Source organism: Ylistrum balloti, unplaced genomic scaffold (assembly GCF_031769215.1).
Source record: "Ylistrum balloti isolate Yb309-2 unplaced genomic scaffold, AGI_CSIRO_Ybal_v1 Utg369830, whole genome shotgun sequence".
Taxonomy (NCBI): domain Eukaryota; kingdom Metazoa; phylum Mollusca; class Bivalvia; order Pectinida; family Pectinidae; genus Ylistrum; species Ylistrum balloti.
Window position 1 is genome coordinate 1,484,662 of NW_026781993.1, and position 21,405 is coordinate 1,506,066.

The following is a 21,405-nucleotide window of genomic DNA, read 5'->3' on the forward strand; positions in this document are numbered from 1 at the left end:
TGTTCCCCATATTGAGCTCTGCTATATCTTAAACTCTCACATCTGTTCCCCATATTGAGCTCTACTATATCTTAAACTCTCACATCTGTTCCCCATATTGAGCTCTGCTATATCTTAAACTCTCACATCTGTTCCCCATATTGAGCTCTACTATATCTTAAACTATAACATCTGTTCCCCATATTGAGCTCTGCTATATCTTAAACTATAACATCTGTTTTCATATTGAGCTCTACTATATCTTAAACTCTCACATCTGTTCCCCATATTGAGCTCTACTATATCTTAAACTATAACATCTGTTTTCATATTGAGCTCTACTATATCTTAAACTATAACATCTGTTTTCATATTGAGCTCTACTATATCTTAAACTATAACATCTGTTTTCATATTGAGCTCTGCTATATCTTAAACTCTCATATCTGTCCCCCATATTGGGTTTTATCATATTTTAAACTCTCACATCTGTTCCCGATATTTAGCCCAGCCCCTCTGCCCACTATTAATTTACATAAATTGGAAACGAAATGTGGTCAGAATCCTTACATTTTAACAGATAAGAACGTAGGTCTTTCTGACACCCTGGCAAAATGCAACGCGGCCGACCCAACAGACTATTATGTGCACTTACACCCACACGTAGACATGCTCCTTCTCACGTACAAACTCACACAATCATGTACTCCACGCTTGACATGTCTGAACACACTGGACAAACAAGATACTGATATGAACAGGCAGAGTGACAACACCGGACTCACGTGGACAATATAAATAGGCATACAGGTAAACAGGGAACACTCCCTGTAACCTGTGGCACACATTATTAACAAACACATGTATTGTGTTGACTACAGTGAGACCTCACCAAACGACCACCTTATAATTAATATATATTATGATATAAACTAAGGATTATATACATATATATTCTTTTGTCAATTCACTAATTTTGTCTTATTTACATGCATTTCACAACATTTTCTATACAGCTCAGTTATTATTGCTGATTAGTATACATGTACATTACTTAATGGTATATATAAAGTCTTTATTTTAAACAGAGTTACGGTTCTTTGCGGCCAATCTGATACACCTCACTATTAAGACCACCTCGCTATTAAGACCACTTTTGTCCTGTCCCCAAAGTGGTCTGAATAGCAAGGTTTCACTGTATATAAAATAACTTTATGACATATCGATTTCAGAGATGACATCTAGCTGCTCTATAGTATAATGCCACTAAGCCCTCAGAATGGATGGAATCTACTGTTTAAAGTTCCTTCTACCAAAGGATGCTTCGGAGGAAATTTTATTTTGTCTATATTGGCAGGGACAAAGGTTCACTATTTCCCTTCACTCTAAGGTTTTTTTTTCATAAATACCTACAAAAGAAGTTGTAAGTTATAGAACTTGCTCAACTTTTCCTTTTGGATCCACCTCTCTGGCACTAGGAGGCCAATCCACCATTTATACTTAATTGGTTATTCTTCCCAAAGGGCGCTTCGGAACAAACTTGATCAAAATACCTTTATCCCAACGGAAAGTGTGTCAGCATGGCATTAAGCTCGCCGGGCTCTCGGTCTAGGACAGCCAGAATATATAGTCTCAATAGAGTAAGTGTATAAGTAATTACATATTTAGACATTTTAAAATTTACTGTGTCTTTTATCAACAAGGAACTAGCGACATAATACCAACATATTAATTTGAAATCAAAGGCTGTGAAAGTTAAGCAGGAAGTGACACAAGAAGAGAGATTTATAAACGGTGACACTGAAAAAAAAAAGAGATCAAGAACAGATGTGCCAAACGGGTGACTTTGCGCGTCTTTTGTAACCTAGTTTCTTAACTGGTCAATCTTGGGAAGTATACAGTTTTTGAACTGAAACTGGGTTTAAAACAACATAATATTCAAACATACTAATTACCATTAAACTTGCACAATCTTTATCACGAGGGTTTGGATGGTTGCCGTCCTAGATACACGATTTATTTACACATCGTAATTAATTCTACACCACTGAAAGGCTTTGGGTAAATATTTCCCCATCATTATGGAAATCGTAAGATCAACATAACTGATCATTGCCTGTAATTTCTTAATTCAAATTAGTCTTAATTAGTTACATTGATTTGGCCATGAATATTCGTGTTGCTTTTTTGGAGGTGTGATTGTAATTTTGTCGATTTTTAGTTGTGATTATGATTTTAAGGACGGTCGGTACACGCCGGAGAAGTTAATGGATGTCACGATGGGCGTTGATGCGATTTACCGGGACTAACCCCAGTTTTCATCCAATCGTTGATGAGTATTTTTGCAAAATTCACTCACTTATAAATACACAAGTCATTCATTGATATCTGATCTATCTAGGATTTGAGCAGTCAGCTGTGAAATCGACATAATGTAAATTTCGTAGCGTATAATGCTAAGAAGCTCATATTTGCCAAATCGTCTTTGCTACGGTTATGGTAAAAGCAACTGACTTCCTAAATTTGTAATAGGCCTACATGTGCTGACAATATCAGTTCTTCAAATCACCGACTTAGATCTCCCTAAGTCGTCTGATCCACACAACCTTGTGTTTCAATGTAATACTAAAAAGATATACAGTGAAACAGCTTAAACACTTATTGATGATTTTTAAAGGTCAACAATGTGTGAAATGGAGACCAAATGAGTTATCTATAAGATAAGCGAGGTTTTGTCAATTTTAAACATCTATAGATAGATACGTATTAAAAACATCATATTTATGCGAAGGGTAAAGAGGCTTAAATGTCGTGTTATCTAAATCCGATTGATTGATTGTTCGGGTTATCGTCTCACCGACGAACGTCAGTGTTCCGGCGACGTGTGAATCAAAATCAGATCACGAGACTTGGCTTGTTAGGGTCAACCAGCGTCAGGTGCAATTGACATAGGACGTATGCAGGCACTAGTAGAAGGAAGATATCTAGGTCACCGTATGGATTATGATCGATTTCACTAATGTCTTTATATTATATTGTTATCTTATTGGCACATATGTCATATATGTAGTCTACATACGCTCGATAAAAATTTCCAGCTGTAGCTACATGTAAGTATTTGTACACCACCCAGAAAAATCACTGAAAGTGTAGACGCCTACGCACCTGTGCGTGCGGTCATGTCGAGCAGGCCTAGGTTATGGCTGTTCGGTCATTAATTTTTAATGACCGTGGACCTCGGATTTTTCAACCGGCACATATATGATATTTCGTTTAAATAACCATCTAAAACAAAAATCAATGGGCACTTGTACGTGCGGTAAAATGTCGAGCAGGCCTAGGTTATGGCTGTTCAGAGATATATGTACCATCCGGGCACTTGTACTTAAAATATCGGTGAACTCATGTTCTTGTCATTTCCGGATTATCAAATGGTAATCGTAAAAATCACTTTCTCATGATGTGAATGAACACGTGTAGTTGATTTAGTAATTTACAACTCGACAAGATTTCTATATAACAAACACTAACGTTCAATGCAATGCTTGAAATTGTGTCACATCTCGCCTCATGAAAGCAAGCCCCAAACAAAACCACTCCCCCTCCAATGCACCGACTGTGTCCCCACTGCTGTTTGCAAACAAACGCATTGAAGCCGGTTAACATGTCCTTGACCTAAAGAATGTGTAAGGGTGAACTCGCTCAGCTGATTGACTACTATATTTAGGAACGACGAATAAGGTAATGTCATAGAGCAGTCTACATTCCAGACATAGTAGCCTCAAGTGAAGAATTTGATATAATCTTTATAAGCATGTAAATAAATGCTAAGTTTAGGGCTATAATTCTATCAATCTTGGTTCTAGGTATATTTCTAGTATTATTTTGGTGTCAAGGCTGTCGTTTTAGTAACAAATGAATTGTAGTAAAGTCAAATACAAAAATGTTTTACAAAATTATGTTGAATTCTCCCTACTTCTGATTCTGGCCGACTGCCAAACAGCTGTTGATTTGTTTCCCGCGTCTTGCCAACGGAGTGGTAAATTGGCTTGGGAAAGTAGTAGTATTACGCGTAAAAATATAATCTGTCATGTTTCGTGAAAAGTAACGATTTTATAGTTGTTTGTAAAGACAATACGATGATAATTTTGTTTCATGTTGCAATCTAATTTACAGCTATGAGAATATTTTGCTCCATACTCATTTAAGAAGAAATGTTGGCGAGCGACGCGGGCACTACCTTCTTGTCGTGAATCGACCAACAGCTGTTTCCCGCCAATTATTACTCATTCTTCTCGGGCTACGACAACCTGATCGTAAATTCAGAATACAACTGTAAATATTACATATTTTGGGAATTATTACTACTGAAGTTTTATCCGAAGATGTCAGTTTATCATAGAGGAGGAGAGAGGAGAAAAATGTTAACGGATTATCGCATCCGAGAAGAGGATTATACGACAGACTTTGGGAGGTGAGTTGTAACGCTCCGTACTCACGCTCGCAGAATATAAACATTATCGTAGCTGTGAGTAACCCACCTTGTTTCGTGAATAATTTCTTTGTTTTTATTTACACCTTTACACAACTGTTACAATATGATTTAATATTATATGTAGTTAAGTAATGCGCAATAGTTTCACATTAGCAATGCTTTATTTTTGTGAACTTTGATGAAAATTTAGCAGTTGTCTCCGGTCGGCTCGATCACATGGTACACATGAAAACAAAGGGCAGCTAACTCGTCCTCGTGTACCAAGTCAAAGACAATTCTTCTAACATTTTTTTCTGTTTATTTTGCTAACTGGCTTCAAATAATAGGGTTTTCAACATACTTTTTCTTTTGGTTTGACGTTTGATCATTTATCATAGTCTGGTACATTTTGCAAAGACGACGTCTTTTCCATATGGCCGGTTCGCAAAATTGGCTAAGTGCCAACATTTTTTAAAGTAGGCGTAGTTAAACTATTCTGTCATGCATGCCTACAGTAGACCTATGAAATTATGTGTACATTTGTAGTAGTATTTTGTCAAGTAATAATCTTATGTACCTTTAAAATGTATTGATTGATGATAAATTCTTCACATAGAACAGTCTCGTTTAATCTGGTTGTATATTTCCGTCTCGAAGCTCGAGGTGTCTAACAGTCAGGTGATCGTGTATCAAATCATTTGCACTTGACTGTTAATGTAACGCCTCGGTTACAGAAGTGCAGTTCAGTCCTATATTTAGGTGGTACCCAATTAAGATATTTTGCGTATGTTTTTGTTTAAGCCGCATCAATATATTTTTTTTCTTAAATCAATTTTTATTATATTTTTTTTTTAATTTCAAATGGAAAAGGAGTGGGTTTGCATGTACGAAGTGTCGAGTATTATCACTCGGCTGACAGATACGTGTCTTTGGCTCAGAGGTTAGCACTGTGGAATATCATGCCGGACGCCTGGGTTTGATCCTCTTCAGGGTACATGACATGAATATATATACTCCTTGTTCTTCCACATCGGCACAAAACTATATGTCATGGGTTGTGAATGAAAGACAAGGAAAATACATATTCCTGTCAAGTGCTCAAATTGGAATCGAATCTGATGGGTCTCCAACATGATAACCCATGGCTCTTCCAGAGAAACAACTTCACCAAAGAAGCATGTTTCAGTCAGGGAGACTGCTACTTAGACTCAACACTGACCAGATACATAATTTTATATGTAAACATGTATGCGCAAGACAAATTGTTTCAGTCGTGCATTAAGACAGGATTTTTATTCACTGACAAAATATTACTTGTGGTTGTTTGACGAAAATGTCATAGCAATTGTAGTCTCACCACTTAGCTGATATTGCTAACTCCAGTCTAGATTAGGATGATGGTGATGACTGAATCAGAACAGCTTTTTTCAAGCCCAAAACTCTGCAATAATTCATTTCAAGATTTTTTTTCCATGTGTAGCAAATCATTACAATACTGTCAATTAAAAACCTTTAATTACTCGTCTGCATACTGTATATGATAGTGATCTTCAGATTGTCTTTTTGCTCAACTAGTATGATCAGATCTTCTCTCCCAATATTGATTCAGTTAGATATCTCCCTCTTGCTTTTTTCTAAAAAAGATAGCCAATTGTTAGATCTGTTAAAGGTATTCTTGCCCAACATGTTAAACTCTTTAGAAAAATGTTTCATGTATATTGAATCAAATGTTTGTTCATTGTTTTTGTATTAGTTGATATTTATTTGAATATTTTTATCCTCTTTTTTTTTTAGACACCAAACTCTATCACCACCACCACAGCTGGAAAAAGAAAAAAAAATGAGGAGAGAAATTGCAAATAGCAATGAGAGACGACGAATGCAGAGCATCAACGCTGGATTTCAATCTCTTAAGACGCTAATACCGCATCATGATGGAGAAAAATTGAGCAAGGTAGTTATATACTCAGAATATTTTTACATCTCAAGTTGGAAAATAATGAGTTTTATTATTGAATTTGATTTCATTAAAATTTGCTGAATCATTGCGGTCTTCACAAATATTTTTACAAATGACTTGAACACCTATGTTTATGATGGGTCACCTGTGAAACAGAGAAAAATCAGCTGATCATCAGTGTACAGTTCAAGTTCAAAAAATCTGGCATTGTGCCAATATCCCTAGCTGTGTTGCCAAGTATGGCTAGTGCACCAAGTGGCAAAATTAATCTTCTTGTCTAGACTAAAGGGGAAGCATCCAATGTTGTGTCATACTATCTGTGAATCATTATAAAGATCACAATCAATGTATGCAAAGTATCTTGGATGTGGTATATACATTGTATTGGTACATGTCTGCTTTGATCATAATCCCCTGATCCACAAATAATCTCCAAAACCACTATGCAGACATACATGTATCGCGATCAATGTTCATTATTGGTATTGTGGCAAGCTGCTGCTCAGCTGGATCATGTGATGACCAGGGGTCATCTAATGAGTATGACCTGATGAGGTCAGTCTAGGGAACAAGTTGGTCTGTCTGCAGTCTGCTACTAACTTAAGAAGCTTAAATACACATACAGGCAACACACATACTGTACTGTATGTATATTGTGTGTATATATTCAGTCCTCTGATACAATTTCAACACTAATAATTGAAAGCTATACCATTTTATCATTGAATTGTTTAATCTTATTCATTTTTGATATTAAAGACAAAATTGTGTCAATGCTTCTATTGTTTTTTGCATTTGTATTGTAAACAATTTTTTTTCTCTCCAGGCTGCCATTTTGCAACAAACAACAGATTATATTCAAGCTCTAGAACAAGACAAGTCCAAATTGATTGCTCAGAATACCCATTTGAAGCGCATTTTGAGTGATTTTGATACTGGAGAAAGACTACAAGAGGGTGTCTACCATGATTCACCTCCTCCAAAGCGGAAGAAGCGGGATACCGGTAAGAACATTTACAAAATGCCGATTGTGGCATGCCTCATGAATGAGAACTAAAAACTGTCAACTTGTCATTGAATCAAGAATAGTTTCTGAATTTCACATGTATTTGGTCCCATTCAAAATATATATATTTCACTCCTGAAAATTTTCTTCACAAGTGATCAGTTTTCTTTCCAAAATGAGATAAAAGACCCTTTCCTGTGTGAGAGGTTAAACAAATACCTTAGCATTGGACTAGACTGAGGTTACCAAATTTTGATATTGTGTATTGTATGCTGTTATGGTATATAATTTGATTACTGTGGACCCCGGAATCTAAAACTAGTATTTTGGATGGTACATTTCAGAATCTTCTGATGAAGGTATATCAGCTGATTATGATGCTGTGGAGGACATAAAACGGGAAATGATGGAATTAAAATGTCAACTGGAACAAGAACGTCAACTCCGTATGATACTTGAGGAAAGGGAAGCACAAGAACGGATCAGACAGTTGGCGTCTCGAGTAAACATGCAGGTTCAAATGACGAAGGATAAAATGGTAATTATTGTAGGAAATTGTTTATCTGCATAATTGTATCTTGGTATGTGATGTGATTGAGGAAAAATATTGAATCTTGATCAAACAAAATTATAAAAAGAAAGTATTGCAGTAATGATGCCTATTTCTAAATCCACCAAGAATTGTAACCTTGTTGATTTAAAAATATATACGTAGTTTTGATTTTATGATTTTAATTAATGTGTACGTACCGTCAAGAGAATCTGTCAATTTTATCATACATTTTTGAGGTGGATAAAAAGGGGAAGTTTTGATAGACCACAGCATAGATGTATTTATTGATTTATTTTCAGTTGTAGCTTATCATAATACTACTGATTATGAAATTTAGGGTTGGCGAGTTTATATGAAATAGTTTGATTTAAGGAGAATTTTTTTTATTGTAGATTTACATGGATCAAATTAATGAAGACAGGCATGGACACATTGTGAAACCTGATTGCGAAAGTCCAATGTCTGAATCAATGTCGCGCAGAAACCTAGAAACAATAGTTGAAGCTATCCGTCATCTTGAAGGTGATGGACTTCAACTTCCCCCAGATGTAACGGATAGACATTGTGAAGAAAGGGTGATCATTCCACATAGTGAGGAGAGTGAGAAGGACAGTGGCTCGGAAGATATCAAATCTGAGTGTTCCAATAGAGACTCCCCATTATCCTATGTTCAACAAGACCAAGAGTCTTCGCACATGAGTCCAACAAGTTCACACCAAATTTACCACAAAAATTTCCCTATTGCGCGGAACCTTCTGCATGGTAATATGGCGTCACAGTTCTATTGTCGACCAGGTGTAATAGTTCAGAAATTATAGGCATAGTATAAGGTTGCCAACATGTACCATCATTTCATTTCTCATTGTATATAGTCATTTGCTTCACCTCCGGATTGGTGCATGCATCAAAAATAGCTTCTAAAGTTGTATTGCCCTCAATAACAATGAAAAATTAATTAATGATAATCAGAGATGGGTAGAAGTGGTTCTGGTGTGATCTAGATAAACAGAATGACTTCAGATTAGATATATAAAAGTCTATGTAGAATCACGAGACTACTTGCTGCATTTTTAGAATAATTTTAAAATCAATTTTTATATAAGTATTCAAATCATTGTACAAAAAGGCGTGGTTTTTTTTCAAGTTAATCATTTAGTTGATATTTAAATACATCAATCAGATGTATGTTGAATGCCAAAAAAGCAGTGAACAACATAAATACAACAGACAATTTGAAATCCAATATGAGATCAAATGTATTGAGTCAAAATATTTCTAGACATTCGCCCAAAACAGAAATTTTAAATGATATTCATAACTGAAGATGTGCAGACATTTTGTATTCCTTTTTATAGCTACTGGTCATCAATGTAAACTGTTCAGTAGTGTGTGTGAATTTTTCTAATTGTGAAGTATAGCTACTTTGTATGTGAACAGTACCAGTGAAGTCTTGCATTTAAAATCTGCTGTAAGCAGCATTCCATTTTCTTCTACTGCCTTATCTGTTTATGTATATATATCAATCTTCATTACCTTCATCAAAAGAAGGAATTGTATGTGTAAACTTGTAAATGGTTAACAATGGTCCAAGATCTAGATGAATGAAACAGATTTGTGTTGCAGTCAAAATATTGATGCAACACAAAATAAAATGATTTATAATATATGAAGAAATGTGTTACATAGTGCTTGTACATTTAAATTTCATGACTGGATGCCATAAGAAATGGATTGCTTGTTGATAATTATAAATACTGTATACATGTCAACTTCATGTAAGAATGTAAGTTAAAATTGTTATAATTATTTGTTTTGAAAGATGGTTGTATACTTGTGATTTATTACCTGTGCACATGTTGTCATTTCCTTTCAGATGGGATTATTAGATGCATGATGATATGGCTTAAAGAAAGCTAGAAATTGTGTTCTGTTTGGGTAGGTTTGTTTCTGAGAAAATTTGAGAATCTGCACAATTTAAAAGCAGGTGATTAGCTAATTGACTTCATTATCTATATTGCTGAATTGTGATTCTTCAGATTAAAAATTATTTTGATAGAAAATCTATTTTACTTTTATCATTATTTAATTTTTTAAAATGGAATGGGTTACATACAAATTGAAAAATAGATCACTATTCAAGAATAAAAGTAACTTTTGGGGAAATGCAGAGACAATTTTTCCTAATAATCTGGAGTTCATGTAATTTGCTATCATTTGTACAGTCAAGAGGATACTAAATCAAAATATGTTGATATTCAAATCTGATGTAGAAACTGAATATAGAGCTACAATACACTGTGTGCACTCACAGGAAGTCTGATGTATAGTTGTTTGTTTGTACATGAACCAATATGGCATACAGCTTCATAGAGTTTAATACCAGAAACTTGATATCTTTGAATTTTTTCATTAGTATTTTTCTTACATTGTGAAGTTCTACCATATGATGTACATGTGTTAATTTTCTGTAAGTTCGTGAATTATCAAGAACTTTATTTAATGCACATGACAATGCAAGCCTAAAACTGGGTTTAATTTCCAACAGATAAATAGAGCTAGAAGTGGTTGAAATTCAATGTTTTTCTCTGCAGAATATCAAGGGAGGTTTTAGGTTGCAAAAATTTGGGGAAGAAAATCGTTAAATTCATAGAATTTGCATTACCACTTTCAAAATAACAGGAGTTGTATTGCTAATTAGTTAACTTAACAAATGAATCACTTGTTGAAATGATTATGAAACAATATTCGTTTAAAAGATATTTCTGCAGAAAGAACATTTGTATTTCCAGCACTGTCTTTCATTGTCTTGTTGGGAAGATCCAGATTTGTGACGTTGATTTTTGAGTATTTATAATTTGTAATAGATGTTCAGTGTGTACCACAAACTTTTCATTCAAATAAGATTTTAAAGTTCATCTGTATTTACAATTTATACCAAACAAATACCACAAGTCTTGTCCAAATATTATTTAATATATATATACATTGCCCTCAAAATTGTCTGAAAATGTGATTTTATTGGTTGTCTAGAAAGAGTAATATGATTTTGTGTCAATTGCATTGATGTTGCATTCAAAATTCTAAGAATAGAGGTCAGAGAACAATACACATAACTCAGAAGTGTGACACATGTAGTACTGATGGGTCATCAGAAATATAAGGTTTTAAGATACTGTCAGTCCTTTACGTCATGTTTATTATATGTATACTATAAAGTGACATCTTGAACTTGAAATGCAGCTGATGTTGATGGTTATTCTGAACTTGTCCGGTAATTATGGGGTAAATTTAATGCAACCGTGAAGCTTTTTTTTTTTTTTTAACCCTGAATTATTCAGAAGCCTACACCTGTTTAAATTTTAAGATTTGATAATGTTATTTTAAAATAAAGTTGTGGACCTGTAGGAAATGCTTTACTGCTTTAATGATGCAGACTCCACTGTGCTTGCAGAAAGGGCTCTTTATTGAAGAATGTTAGTATCTCCTTATTAAAATGTACTGTAAATATGTGTGCTGCACCAAAAATGAAAACATCTTAGTATTAAGGTTTTTGATGAATTATTCTCAAATCAGTTCTAAATATATGTAGTTAATTGATTTAAGAAATCAGTCTGGAGTTTACTTGCATATCCAAGTAGAACAATCACTGTGTTAAAAACTTAGCTATTAATCCTTGCTTGAACCTCTCTAACTTTAGTTAAAGCAAATGCTCACCAGTTGCCTATCTTCCTACATTAGATGTATATCTATTGCTTGAAGTTTGTATCAATGTATTATCAATTTTGATATTGATGTCATGTAGTTAGTGCTATTGAATGAATTTCGGGGGAGTGGGAGGCACTGTCTTGTAACTTGTCACCTTTATTGTTACTGGGGCCCACTATACATCCTTTAATTATTTACCCACATAGAAAGTGCCTCTCTTCACTTCCCTTTTTCCCCACCTCTGTATGTCATTTTATAAAAAAAAAAAAAAAAAACCCATACATTTCAACTATGTTAGATATACATTGATTAATAAGAAAATTCCAAAGATTTTAAAAGGTTGCTCAAGAGGTAGTGAACATGACAAACTAGCCATTAGAATATTGTTTGATAAGGTTTCCTAAAAAATGGATTGTTTTGTTAATTAAATAGGAGAAGAAAGAAATAGGAGGAGAGTTTGAACACTGCAGAAATTATGTTTGATGTGATGAAGTTTACGGACAGTCATTTGCATCAATAAAATAACAGTCGTGTTTTCAGGTGTACATGTACTAATAATGGAAATGAAAATTTTAATATCCTGACAATTACTTGACAACTCTGGAAGACTACAAATTAACATATTGGTGGAAAATTTGTTCAATGTGTCATTGTAAAAAAAAAAAAGAAGTATCCTTTGAAGTTGTCAATGTTTTTCACCTTTATGACATGGCTTCTTTAGTTTATTAAGACAAAATTGAGAGTGCTCCCTGTATTATATATTGTGAAATGTTATTAAAGGAAATGGTTCACGAGAATGTTGAACCACTCTCTTTGTATTAAAAGTGCGAGTGTGTTATTGCTATCAATCATTTATGTATATATCCATATAATTTATTGATTGATAATAAAAATTCCAGTATGGTGACATCTGATTATTATATCATTAAATCATCTACTCCTTTGAATATGTCTTGTGATGTTATTTAATTCTGGAAAGGAACAGGATTCTATACTATTGCGGAAGTGTTTAAAAACAATTTGTGGAAACTGTGGAAAAGAATTTTCAAACATCAGCATCTTCCTCAACTTTGTTATCCAGTGGTGTCTTTCGCATTGGAAAAATATTGATTTTATAGATGTACAAACCTTTGATATTAAAAGTAGGACTGGCATTATCAACTGATTAAATCATTTTTGAGAAGTCAGCTGGATCTAGTAAGGGAAGACAATTAGTAAACGTAACTGGTATTCTGAAGTTCTTCAACATTATTACAGGGGAAAGTACAACGTTACTACCCATCAATAGGCGAAAACATTCATCGTAGATCTTCTAATACAGAATATTGATATATCGTCTCTTGGTCAAGTTCTAGGTAATGCTCGAGCAAAGCTGCTGGTGTAGAAGGGTGTTAAGTTCTTGATGGGATACGAGTTATCTTCATGGACATGGTTTGTTTCTCGAAATGCAGAACAGAAGATTGTGTTAACTGAAAAAGAATCTTGAATGTTTCTTCTTGGAGGACAGTAAGATAATTTGCCAGTTTAAATTTCGTTCCAACTAAAAAATGGTGTAAACATTTCCGATTATACATAAATTAACGTTCTAATCTAGAGATGAAACACTCTGACGTTATCCAGGCTCTGAATACCATTTAGTTACGGGTCTTTCAAGCACCTGTTCTACGTGGTCATTGCAATATTCATATGTGCATAAATCCGTTGTTGCACTAAGGACGCTGATCAATTCTTGTCGGAGATTCAAAACAATGCCCGTGACAGGGCTAATATTGGGAGATGTAGAGGATGCTACAGGATTCGAGAAGTAATATGTACCTTTTTGGAACAGATGTGCCCGTTTGTTCGGAGCTGCGTACTGAATCTTTAGGTCACCTGAGACGCATTCTACTGTTCCTGGATGGAAAATTTTATATAGAAAAATTCAAATCTTAAGTGAAATTTCTTTTAATTCAAACTTTGTTAGAAGCCTTAGCATGGGAATTTGCATTATGTGTACAATATAGTTAAAAGTTATATTACTTTTTTAACAAAAGCATTTCGATGACATGTTACAAGAACCATTGCGACTCGGGTGACCATTAAGACACTTGAGCCCCAGGTTCTTTTATGTGCAAAACTGTTAGATTAAGTATATACTTCACAGAATTAAGAACATTTACTAAATAATCCAGGAAGCAGGTTCGAGCTCCCCAATCATCTTGAAATCTTGGCCAGACATCTTAGTAACACCATTCTCAGACTGCGTATATGATATGCTATCAAAGATGTTTAGAAAGATACTGCCAGAAAAATCATGTCAGTTAACAAAAGTCTAAAACCATATGATCCCGAATGACCTGCTGCAACTATTTGAAAAGTTTGTAATACTTTCTGGGCGGTAAGGCAAAATAATGAGATAAACCCTTCTTCGTGGAAAATGTTCGGGCTACTGTATAATTTCTGTAGCACTAATCCGAATTGTTCTGATGGGAACCTTATTTTCGTTTGTATATCAAACAGACTAGAGACGTTTTGTCCAATGGAAAGCACTTATGGAGTTAAAGATGAAATAAAATTTAAAGATGAAATCAAAGTTTAGAACATTTCTTTAAATCTACACCATGTTTTTCCTTTAAACAAAGTTTTATCGGTGTCATCACTTTTAGCAAATAATTTGTTTTATATTTAGGATTACCTCTATATCGTTAGACTCATGTTTTTCATGGCACTATGGTTGTATGAATTCTCAATACTCCAAGGACATTTAAATCAATTTGAACAACAAAATTATAGGCATGTAATGTCTGGTTTCTCATTTCAGCAACCTCGCATAAACATTCTGAAATATTCGTATAAATGGTATAAAATTTAACCTAATATTAATTTTCCAGTCTTGTATGGCAGAGACAAAATATATAAACTGTTTCGCAATACCACGCCATAGAAATCTACATTCCGTTACGCCTCCATCGATCGCGCCCCAGGACTAGCTACCACACACTACCGTCTGAGCGGGGAGCTGATTAACCTATATCTGAACGCTACACACCGGTGGAAAACGTTTAGAAATTTATTCCATTCAGGTGTTGTTATGTCCGGAAATACAACTATTCATTGAGCTATACGAGTGTGTCTACACTACAGTAGTATAGATAGTAAGGTAGGGCTGATACGCTTCAGTGCTTACATGGAATTCTGCCTTACCACAGACATCTTGTTAAGTTTCAATTTAGATTCAAGATATGGGCATATTTTAAATTAGAAGTTTGTAGTGGTCTAGTTAAATGGTTTGTGTGTATGTTTATATGTGTTTGTATTGGTATTACATTATAAGATTAATACAACCACAGAGTCCCGCACACCATTAGGGAGACCACGTACAGTTTGGCATTGATCATGTCACATTCTTGTTAGCATTCTGCATGCTTTGCAATTCAATACACACAGATGACTTCCCCTGATTGATTATATATCGATAACCCATGCTTTTGTCTCAGTGGACCCCAGTACGTTGTATATTAGCCAGGTATATAAACAACATTTCACATATATACATATGTAACGATCCGAAGATTTAATTGTTAGTGACGTAACAGTTTTGTTTCTGTAGTTTTGATAAGTGGCCAATATTTAAATATCATATTAATGGTTTCTACTGACAAATACATACAGAATAATTTCAAGTGGTTAACATTTAAACTACAATCGTAGTGTTATCAGTACTAGAATTTGGTGTCGTTTCATTTTTTTCAAGAGTAAGTACACGTGTAGACAAAGCATGAACCTCAAATGACTTGATGTAATGTGCCCTCACATGACTTGATGTATTGTGTCCTCACATGACTTGATGTATTGTGTTCTCACATGACTTGATGTAATGTGTCCCCATATGACTTGATGTAATGTGCCCTCACATGACTTGATGTATTGTGTTCTCACATGACTTGATGTATTGTGTTCTCACATGACTTGATGTATTGTCCCCATACGTCTTAATGTAATGTGCCCTCACATGACTTGATGTAATGTGTCCCCGTATGACTTGATGTATTGTGTTCTCACATAACTTGATGTATTGTGTTCTCACATGACTTGATGTAATGTGTCCCCGTATGACTTGATGTAATGTGCCCTCACATGACTTGATGTATTGTGTTCTCACATGACTTGATGTATTGTCCCCATACGTCTTAATGTAATGTGCCCTCACATGACTTGATGTAATGTGTCCCCGTATGACTTGATGTATTGTGTCCTCACATGACTTGATGTATTGTGTCCCCACATGACTTGATGTATTGTGTCCCCACATGACTTGATGTAATGTGTCCCCGTATGACTTGATGTATTGTGTCCCACATGACTTGATGTATTGTGTCCCCACATGACTTGATGTATTGTGTCCTCACATGACTTATGTATTGTGTCCTCACTTGACTTGATGTATTGTGTCCCCACATGAATTGATGTATTGTATCCTCACATGACTTGATGTATTGTGTCCCCACATGACTTGATGTATTGTGTCCTCACATGACTTGATGTATTGTGTCCCCACATGACTTAATGTATTGTGTCCTCACTTGACTTGATGTAATGTGTCCCCACATGAATTGATGTATTGTATCCTCACATGACTTGATGTATTGTGTCCCCACATGACTTGATGTATTGTGTCCTCACATTCCTTGATGTATTGTGTCCCCACATGACTTGATGTATTGTGTCCCCCACATGACTTAATGTATTGTGTCCCCGTATGACTTGATGTATTGTGTCCCCACATGACTTGATGTATTGTCCTCACATGACTTAATGTATTGTGTCCCCACATGACTTGATGTAATGTGTCCCCGTATGACTTGATGTATTGTGTCTCCACATGACTTGATGTATTGTGTCCCCACATGACTTGATGTATTGTCCTCACATGACTTGATGTATTGTGTCCCCGCATGACTTGATGTATTGTGTCCCCACATGACTTGATGTATTGTGTCCCCACATGACTTGATTTAATGTGTCCTCACATGACTTAATGTATTGTGTCCTCACATGACTTGATGTATTGTGTCCCCACATGACTTGATGTATTGTGTCCCCCACATGACTTAATGTATTGTGTCCCCACATGACTGAATGTATTGTGTCCTCACATGACTTAATGTATTGTGCCATCTCATGACTTAATATAATGTGTCCCCACATGACTTAATGTATTGTGTCTTCACATGACTTAATGTATTATGTCCTCACATGACTTAATGTAATGTGTCCCCACATGACTTAATGTATTGTGTCCTCACATGACTTAATGTAATGTGTCCTCACATGACTTAATGTATTGTGTCCTCACATGACTTGATGTATTCCACATGACATGATGTATTGTGTCCCCACATGACTTGATGTATTGTGTCCCCCACATGACTTAATGTATTGTGTCCCCACATGACTGAATGTATTGTGTCCTCACATGACTTAATGTATTGTGCCCTCACATGACTTAATGTAATGTGTCCCCACATGACTTAATGTATTGTGTCCTCACATGACTTGATGTATTCCACATGCCTTGATGTATTGTGTCCTCACATGTGTTGATGTATTGTGTCCCCACATGACTTGATGTGTTGTGTCCCCCACATAACTTAATGTATTGTGTCCCCACATGACTGAATGTATTGTGTCCTCACATGACTTAATGTATTGTGTCTTCACATGACTTAATGTATTGTGTCCTCACATGACTTAATGTAATGTGTCCCCACATGACTTAATGTATTTTGTCCTCACATGACTTGATGTATTCCACATGACTTGATGTATTGTGACCTCACATGACTTGATGTACTGTGTCTCCACATGACTTGATGTAATGTGCCCTCAGTTGACCTGATGTATTGTGTCTGGACATGCCTTAATCCATTATGACCTCAATTTACTTTATATAATGTGTCCTCAATTGACTTGATATATTTTGTTTTCACGTGACTTTATCAATAGTGTCCTGACTTGAAATTATATATTGTGTCCTAAATTGACTTCATGTATTGTGTCCTCATTGGATTTTATGCTTTTTGTCTTTCATAACTTTATATATTGTGTCCTCAAATACCTATATGTATTTTGTCACTACACGACTCCATGTAACGTGTCTTCACAAGTAGTAAATATAGTGTATCATCACATTACGTGTCTTCGTCGACTATTAGCATTTGGTTTCGTTTTGATTTGTTTCAACATAGGTACACATGTTCCGAATTTAATGTTCCCACTGAGCAGTTTATTTCATATATTCATGATCCTCACATGCCTTTAAGTGTTGTTTTCACCAGTTCGAAAAGTAGTGTGTAATCGCTTAAATGATGTATTGTGTCCTTACAAGTACTAACTATAGTGTCATCGCATGACTTAGTGAATTATGTCATCACAAGTACTAAGTTTGTCATCACGTGACTTAGTGTGTTATGTCATCACAAGTACAAACTATAGCTTGTCATCACGTGACTTAGTGTGTTATGTCGTCACAAGTACTAACTATAATGTGTCATCACGTGACTTAGTGTATTATGTCATCACAAGTACTAACTAAAGTATGTTATCACGTGACTTAGTGTGTTATGTCGTCACAAGTACAAACTATAGTTTGTCATCACGTGACTTAGTGTGTTATGTCGTCACAAGTACTAACTATAGTGTGGCATCGCATGACTTAGTGAATTATGTCATCACAAGTACTAAGTTTGTCATCACGTGACTTAGTGTATTATGTCGTCACAAGTACTAACTGTAGTTTGTCATCACGTGACTTAGTGTATTATGTCGTCACAAGTACTAACTATAGTTTGTCATCACGTGACTTAGTGTATTATGTCGTCACAAGTACTAACTGTAGTTTGTCATCACGTGACTTAGTGTGTTATGTCGTCACAAGTACTAACTATAGTTTGTCATCACGTGACTTAGTGTGTTATGTCGTCACAAGTACAAACTATAGTTTGTCATCACGTGACTTAGTGTGTTATGTCGTCACAAGTACTAACTATAGTTTGTCATCACGTGACTTAGTGTATTATGTCGTCACAAGTACTAACTATAGTTTGTCATCACGTGACTTAGTGTATTATGTCGTCACAAGTACTAACTATAGTTTGTCATCACGTGACTTAGTGTATTATGTCGTCACAAGTACTAACTATAGTTTGTCATCACGTGACTTAGTGTATTATGTCATCACAAGTACTAACTAAAGTATGTTATCACGTGACTTAGTGTGTTATGTCGTCACAAGTACTAACTATAGTTTGTCATCACGTGACTTAGTGTGTTATGTCGTCACAAGTACTAACTATAGTGTGTCATCACGTGACTTAGTGTATTATGTCGTCACAAGTACTAACTAAAGTATATTATCACGTGATTTAGTGTGTTATGTCGTCACAAGTACTAACTATAGTTTATCATCTCACGTTTTTCTTCTTACAAGTATTTTGTGTTCGTTGTTCTTATATCTGAACATATATTAAGTCGTATAACAAGATATATTATTTCCTACAAGTCCCAGATGTATTTTATGTGTGTTATATTTGATCTTTAGCATGAATGGTGTCTGACACTTGAGATTTGTGACGAGTACCGATTATGTTGTTTGATTACGGGTTTCCCAAGCTATCATCAAGTTTATTCATGTAATTTCGCTGACGTACATAGCTTTCACTTCATTCTGGGGACACTCCTTCACCTACACATTCACAAACATTTCGTTCTACTCTATGAATACCACAACAGTGAAAAAAGACTGCGCTTGCTCAACTGTCCTATAGACCCAATCTGAATATGAGGGCTTACTATGATGTGCAGTGAGAAAAAAAAAATTGTGCAGCAGTCGTTACAAAGAGCATTTCACTTTCCAGTAGTATTTCCTGTGCAAACATACAGACCTACGATCGATAGTGAACCTAAACAAACCATACGTACGTACACAGGCATTGGTAAGGCTACATTTTACCGATCGATTCAAGATATGTTGGCACCGTGCCAGCTATTCTGTAGTACTACACTATGCTGTCGCGTATTGATCGATTCTGTGTTATGCGGTCTAGGGTTTTACAACCGCTGTGAACTCGTTGTGCTGCGCTGGTCTTTCATATCCGATGCAATGTGATCGATTATTGCGACTCGGCTTTACTTCGCGGCAGACAGACCAGGTAGGCGTCTAGCCATATCTGGTTTAATCGGTTAATTAATGGGGAAAAAATACCCATGCTTTTCCCGATTAAGTTTCGTCTATATTGATGTCAGTCATCAATACAAATTAAAGGAAACAATTAGGAGTGTTTCATTGAGTCTATCAATATGAATGACACGTAATGGGCAGGAGTTGAAATGATAACAATTCGAGTAACATAATTATAGGTTTCTCTTCTCGATCACGACCTTAATATAAATACACGTAGATATTAACACAGAGACCAAAATAACGTTTTCAGTTTACGCTTGTTCTATCCAATCTTTTATTTTCATGGGACTCTGTTTTGGCGGTTTTCCGTACAAAAATACCCTTTCGTGGCCACTTGAATTCGTGGATAATACACTCAGATATATGAATAACGAGAAATTTTATGGACGATAATAAATGATAAAAAAACCCAAATAAATTCTACTGTAAATTTAGAATTGCTTACATTAGACTCAGATGATGAATTAAACACTGTAAATTTAGAATTGCTTACATTAAACTCAGATGATGAATTAAACACCATAATGCAGCTGTTTCGTCCTCTTATGACTCGTCAGTGATACTTAGGACCTTTACTTTGAAACCTAGGGGTCGATAGAGGAAAAACTACAGTGACGAAAGGAATGTCAAAACCTAGACGGAGAGATGCAGTAGCGCCATAACTCAATAAACTTTGTAATTCGTTGAATTAAACATGACGAAAGCGAATAATATTATGACTTAAACAAGATGAATTAAATCCACATTTATATTTTCATGTTTCCTTCGGCCGATTTCTAGAGTCCCACACATATGGCCTCGGTATTTCACCCACCGTGTTTAACCAATTGATACTGTATGTAGAGGTTTCGTTCTCATTAACGCAATGTCCATTTCGATATTTGTACAGGACTCAATATCTAACGTCGTCGGTGTGTTACCTTTCTGGAGCATCTGATTTAACGCTTCAATATTCTATAATATTTTGAACTCTTAAGTGTTATACGGAGTATTGCACTCTGCCTTTTAATAATGTCAAATGTTTATATATAAAATATTTCTTTTGTTCTCTACAAATTGCCGTCGTTTTTTCTAATTGACAGGAACCACGATTTTCTTTCATGTCCTTATAGAATAACGGACGGAAAATACAGAATTCGGTTTGCTTTCAACTAAAATAAAAACTATTTAAACAAAAACATATTTTCCCGAAAGGGACCGGGCTTCAAAATCTGGCTTTTAAAACCAAAACATACAATAATATACCGACATCGTGTTGATATTTTTTGAAACATTGATGATTTTTGTCTGGTATTTTTAGTCTCTCCTCTGATGCTATCGGCCAAAATGAGGGACTCAGATGTGTTGAAATATACAACAAGGGACCATTCATTCCCTGACTTAACCTGATAATATATTGACATTTATCATTTATGAACTTAAGGATAGCCAAAACCTTGTCTCTATTCATTAGAATGTAAACTGGGCATGCAAGGTTTAGGCGAACAACGTGAGCTATTGAACACCC

At 35.2% G+C, this 21,405-nt stretch overlaps 1 protein-coding gene across 1 annotated transcript; it reads left to right on the forward strand.

Annotated features, from left to right (window-relative positions):
• The first annotated feature begins 4,314 nt into the window (after positions 1 to 4,314).
• LOC132545133 (transcription factor AP-4-like) lies at positions 4,315 to 12,624 on the forward strand. The gene is made up of 5 exons (XM_060208807.1): positions 4,315 to 4,453; positions 6,248 to 6,407; positions 7,240 to 7,417; positions 7,764 to 7,957; positions 8,365 to 12,624. Exons 1-5 carry the CDS (start codon positions 4,365 to 4,367, stop codon positions 8,788 to 8,790), a joined length of 1,047 nt encoding a protein of 348 aa, XP_060064790.1. The 5' UTR covers positions 4,315 to 4,364; the 3' UTR covers positions 8,791 to 12,624.
• The last annotated feature ends 8,781 nt before the right edge of the window (positions 12,625 to 21,405 follow it).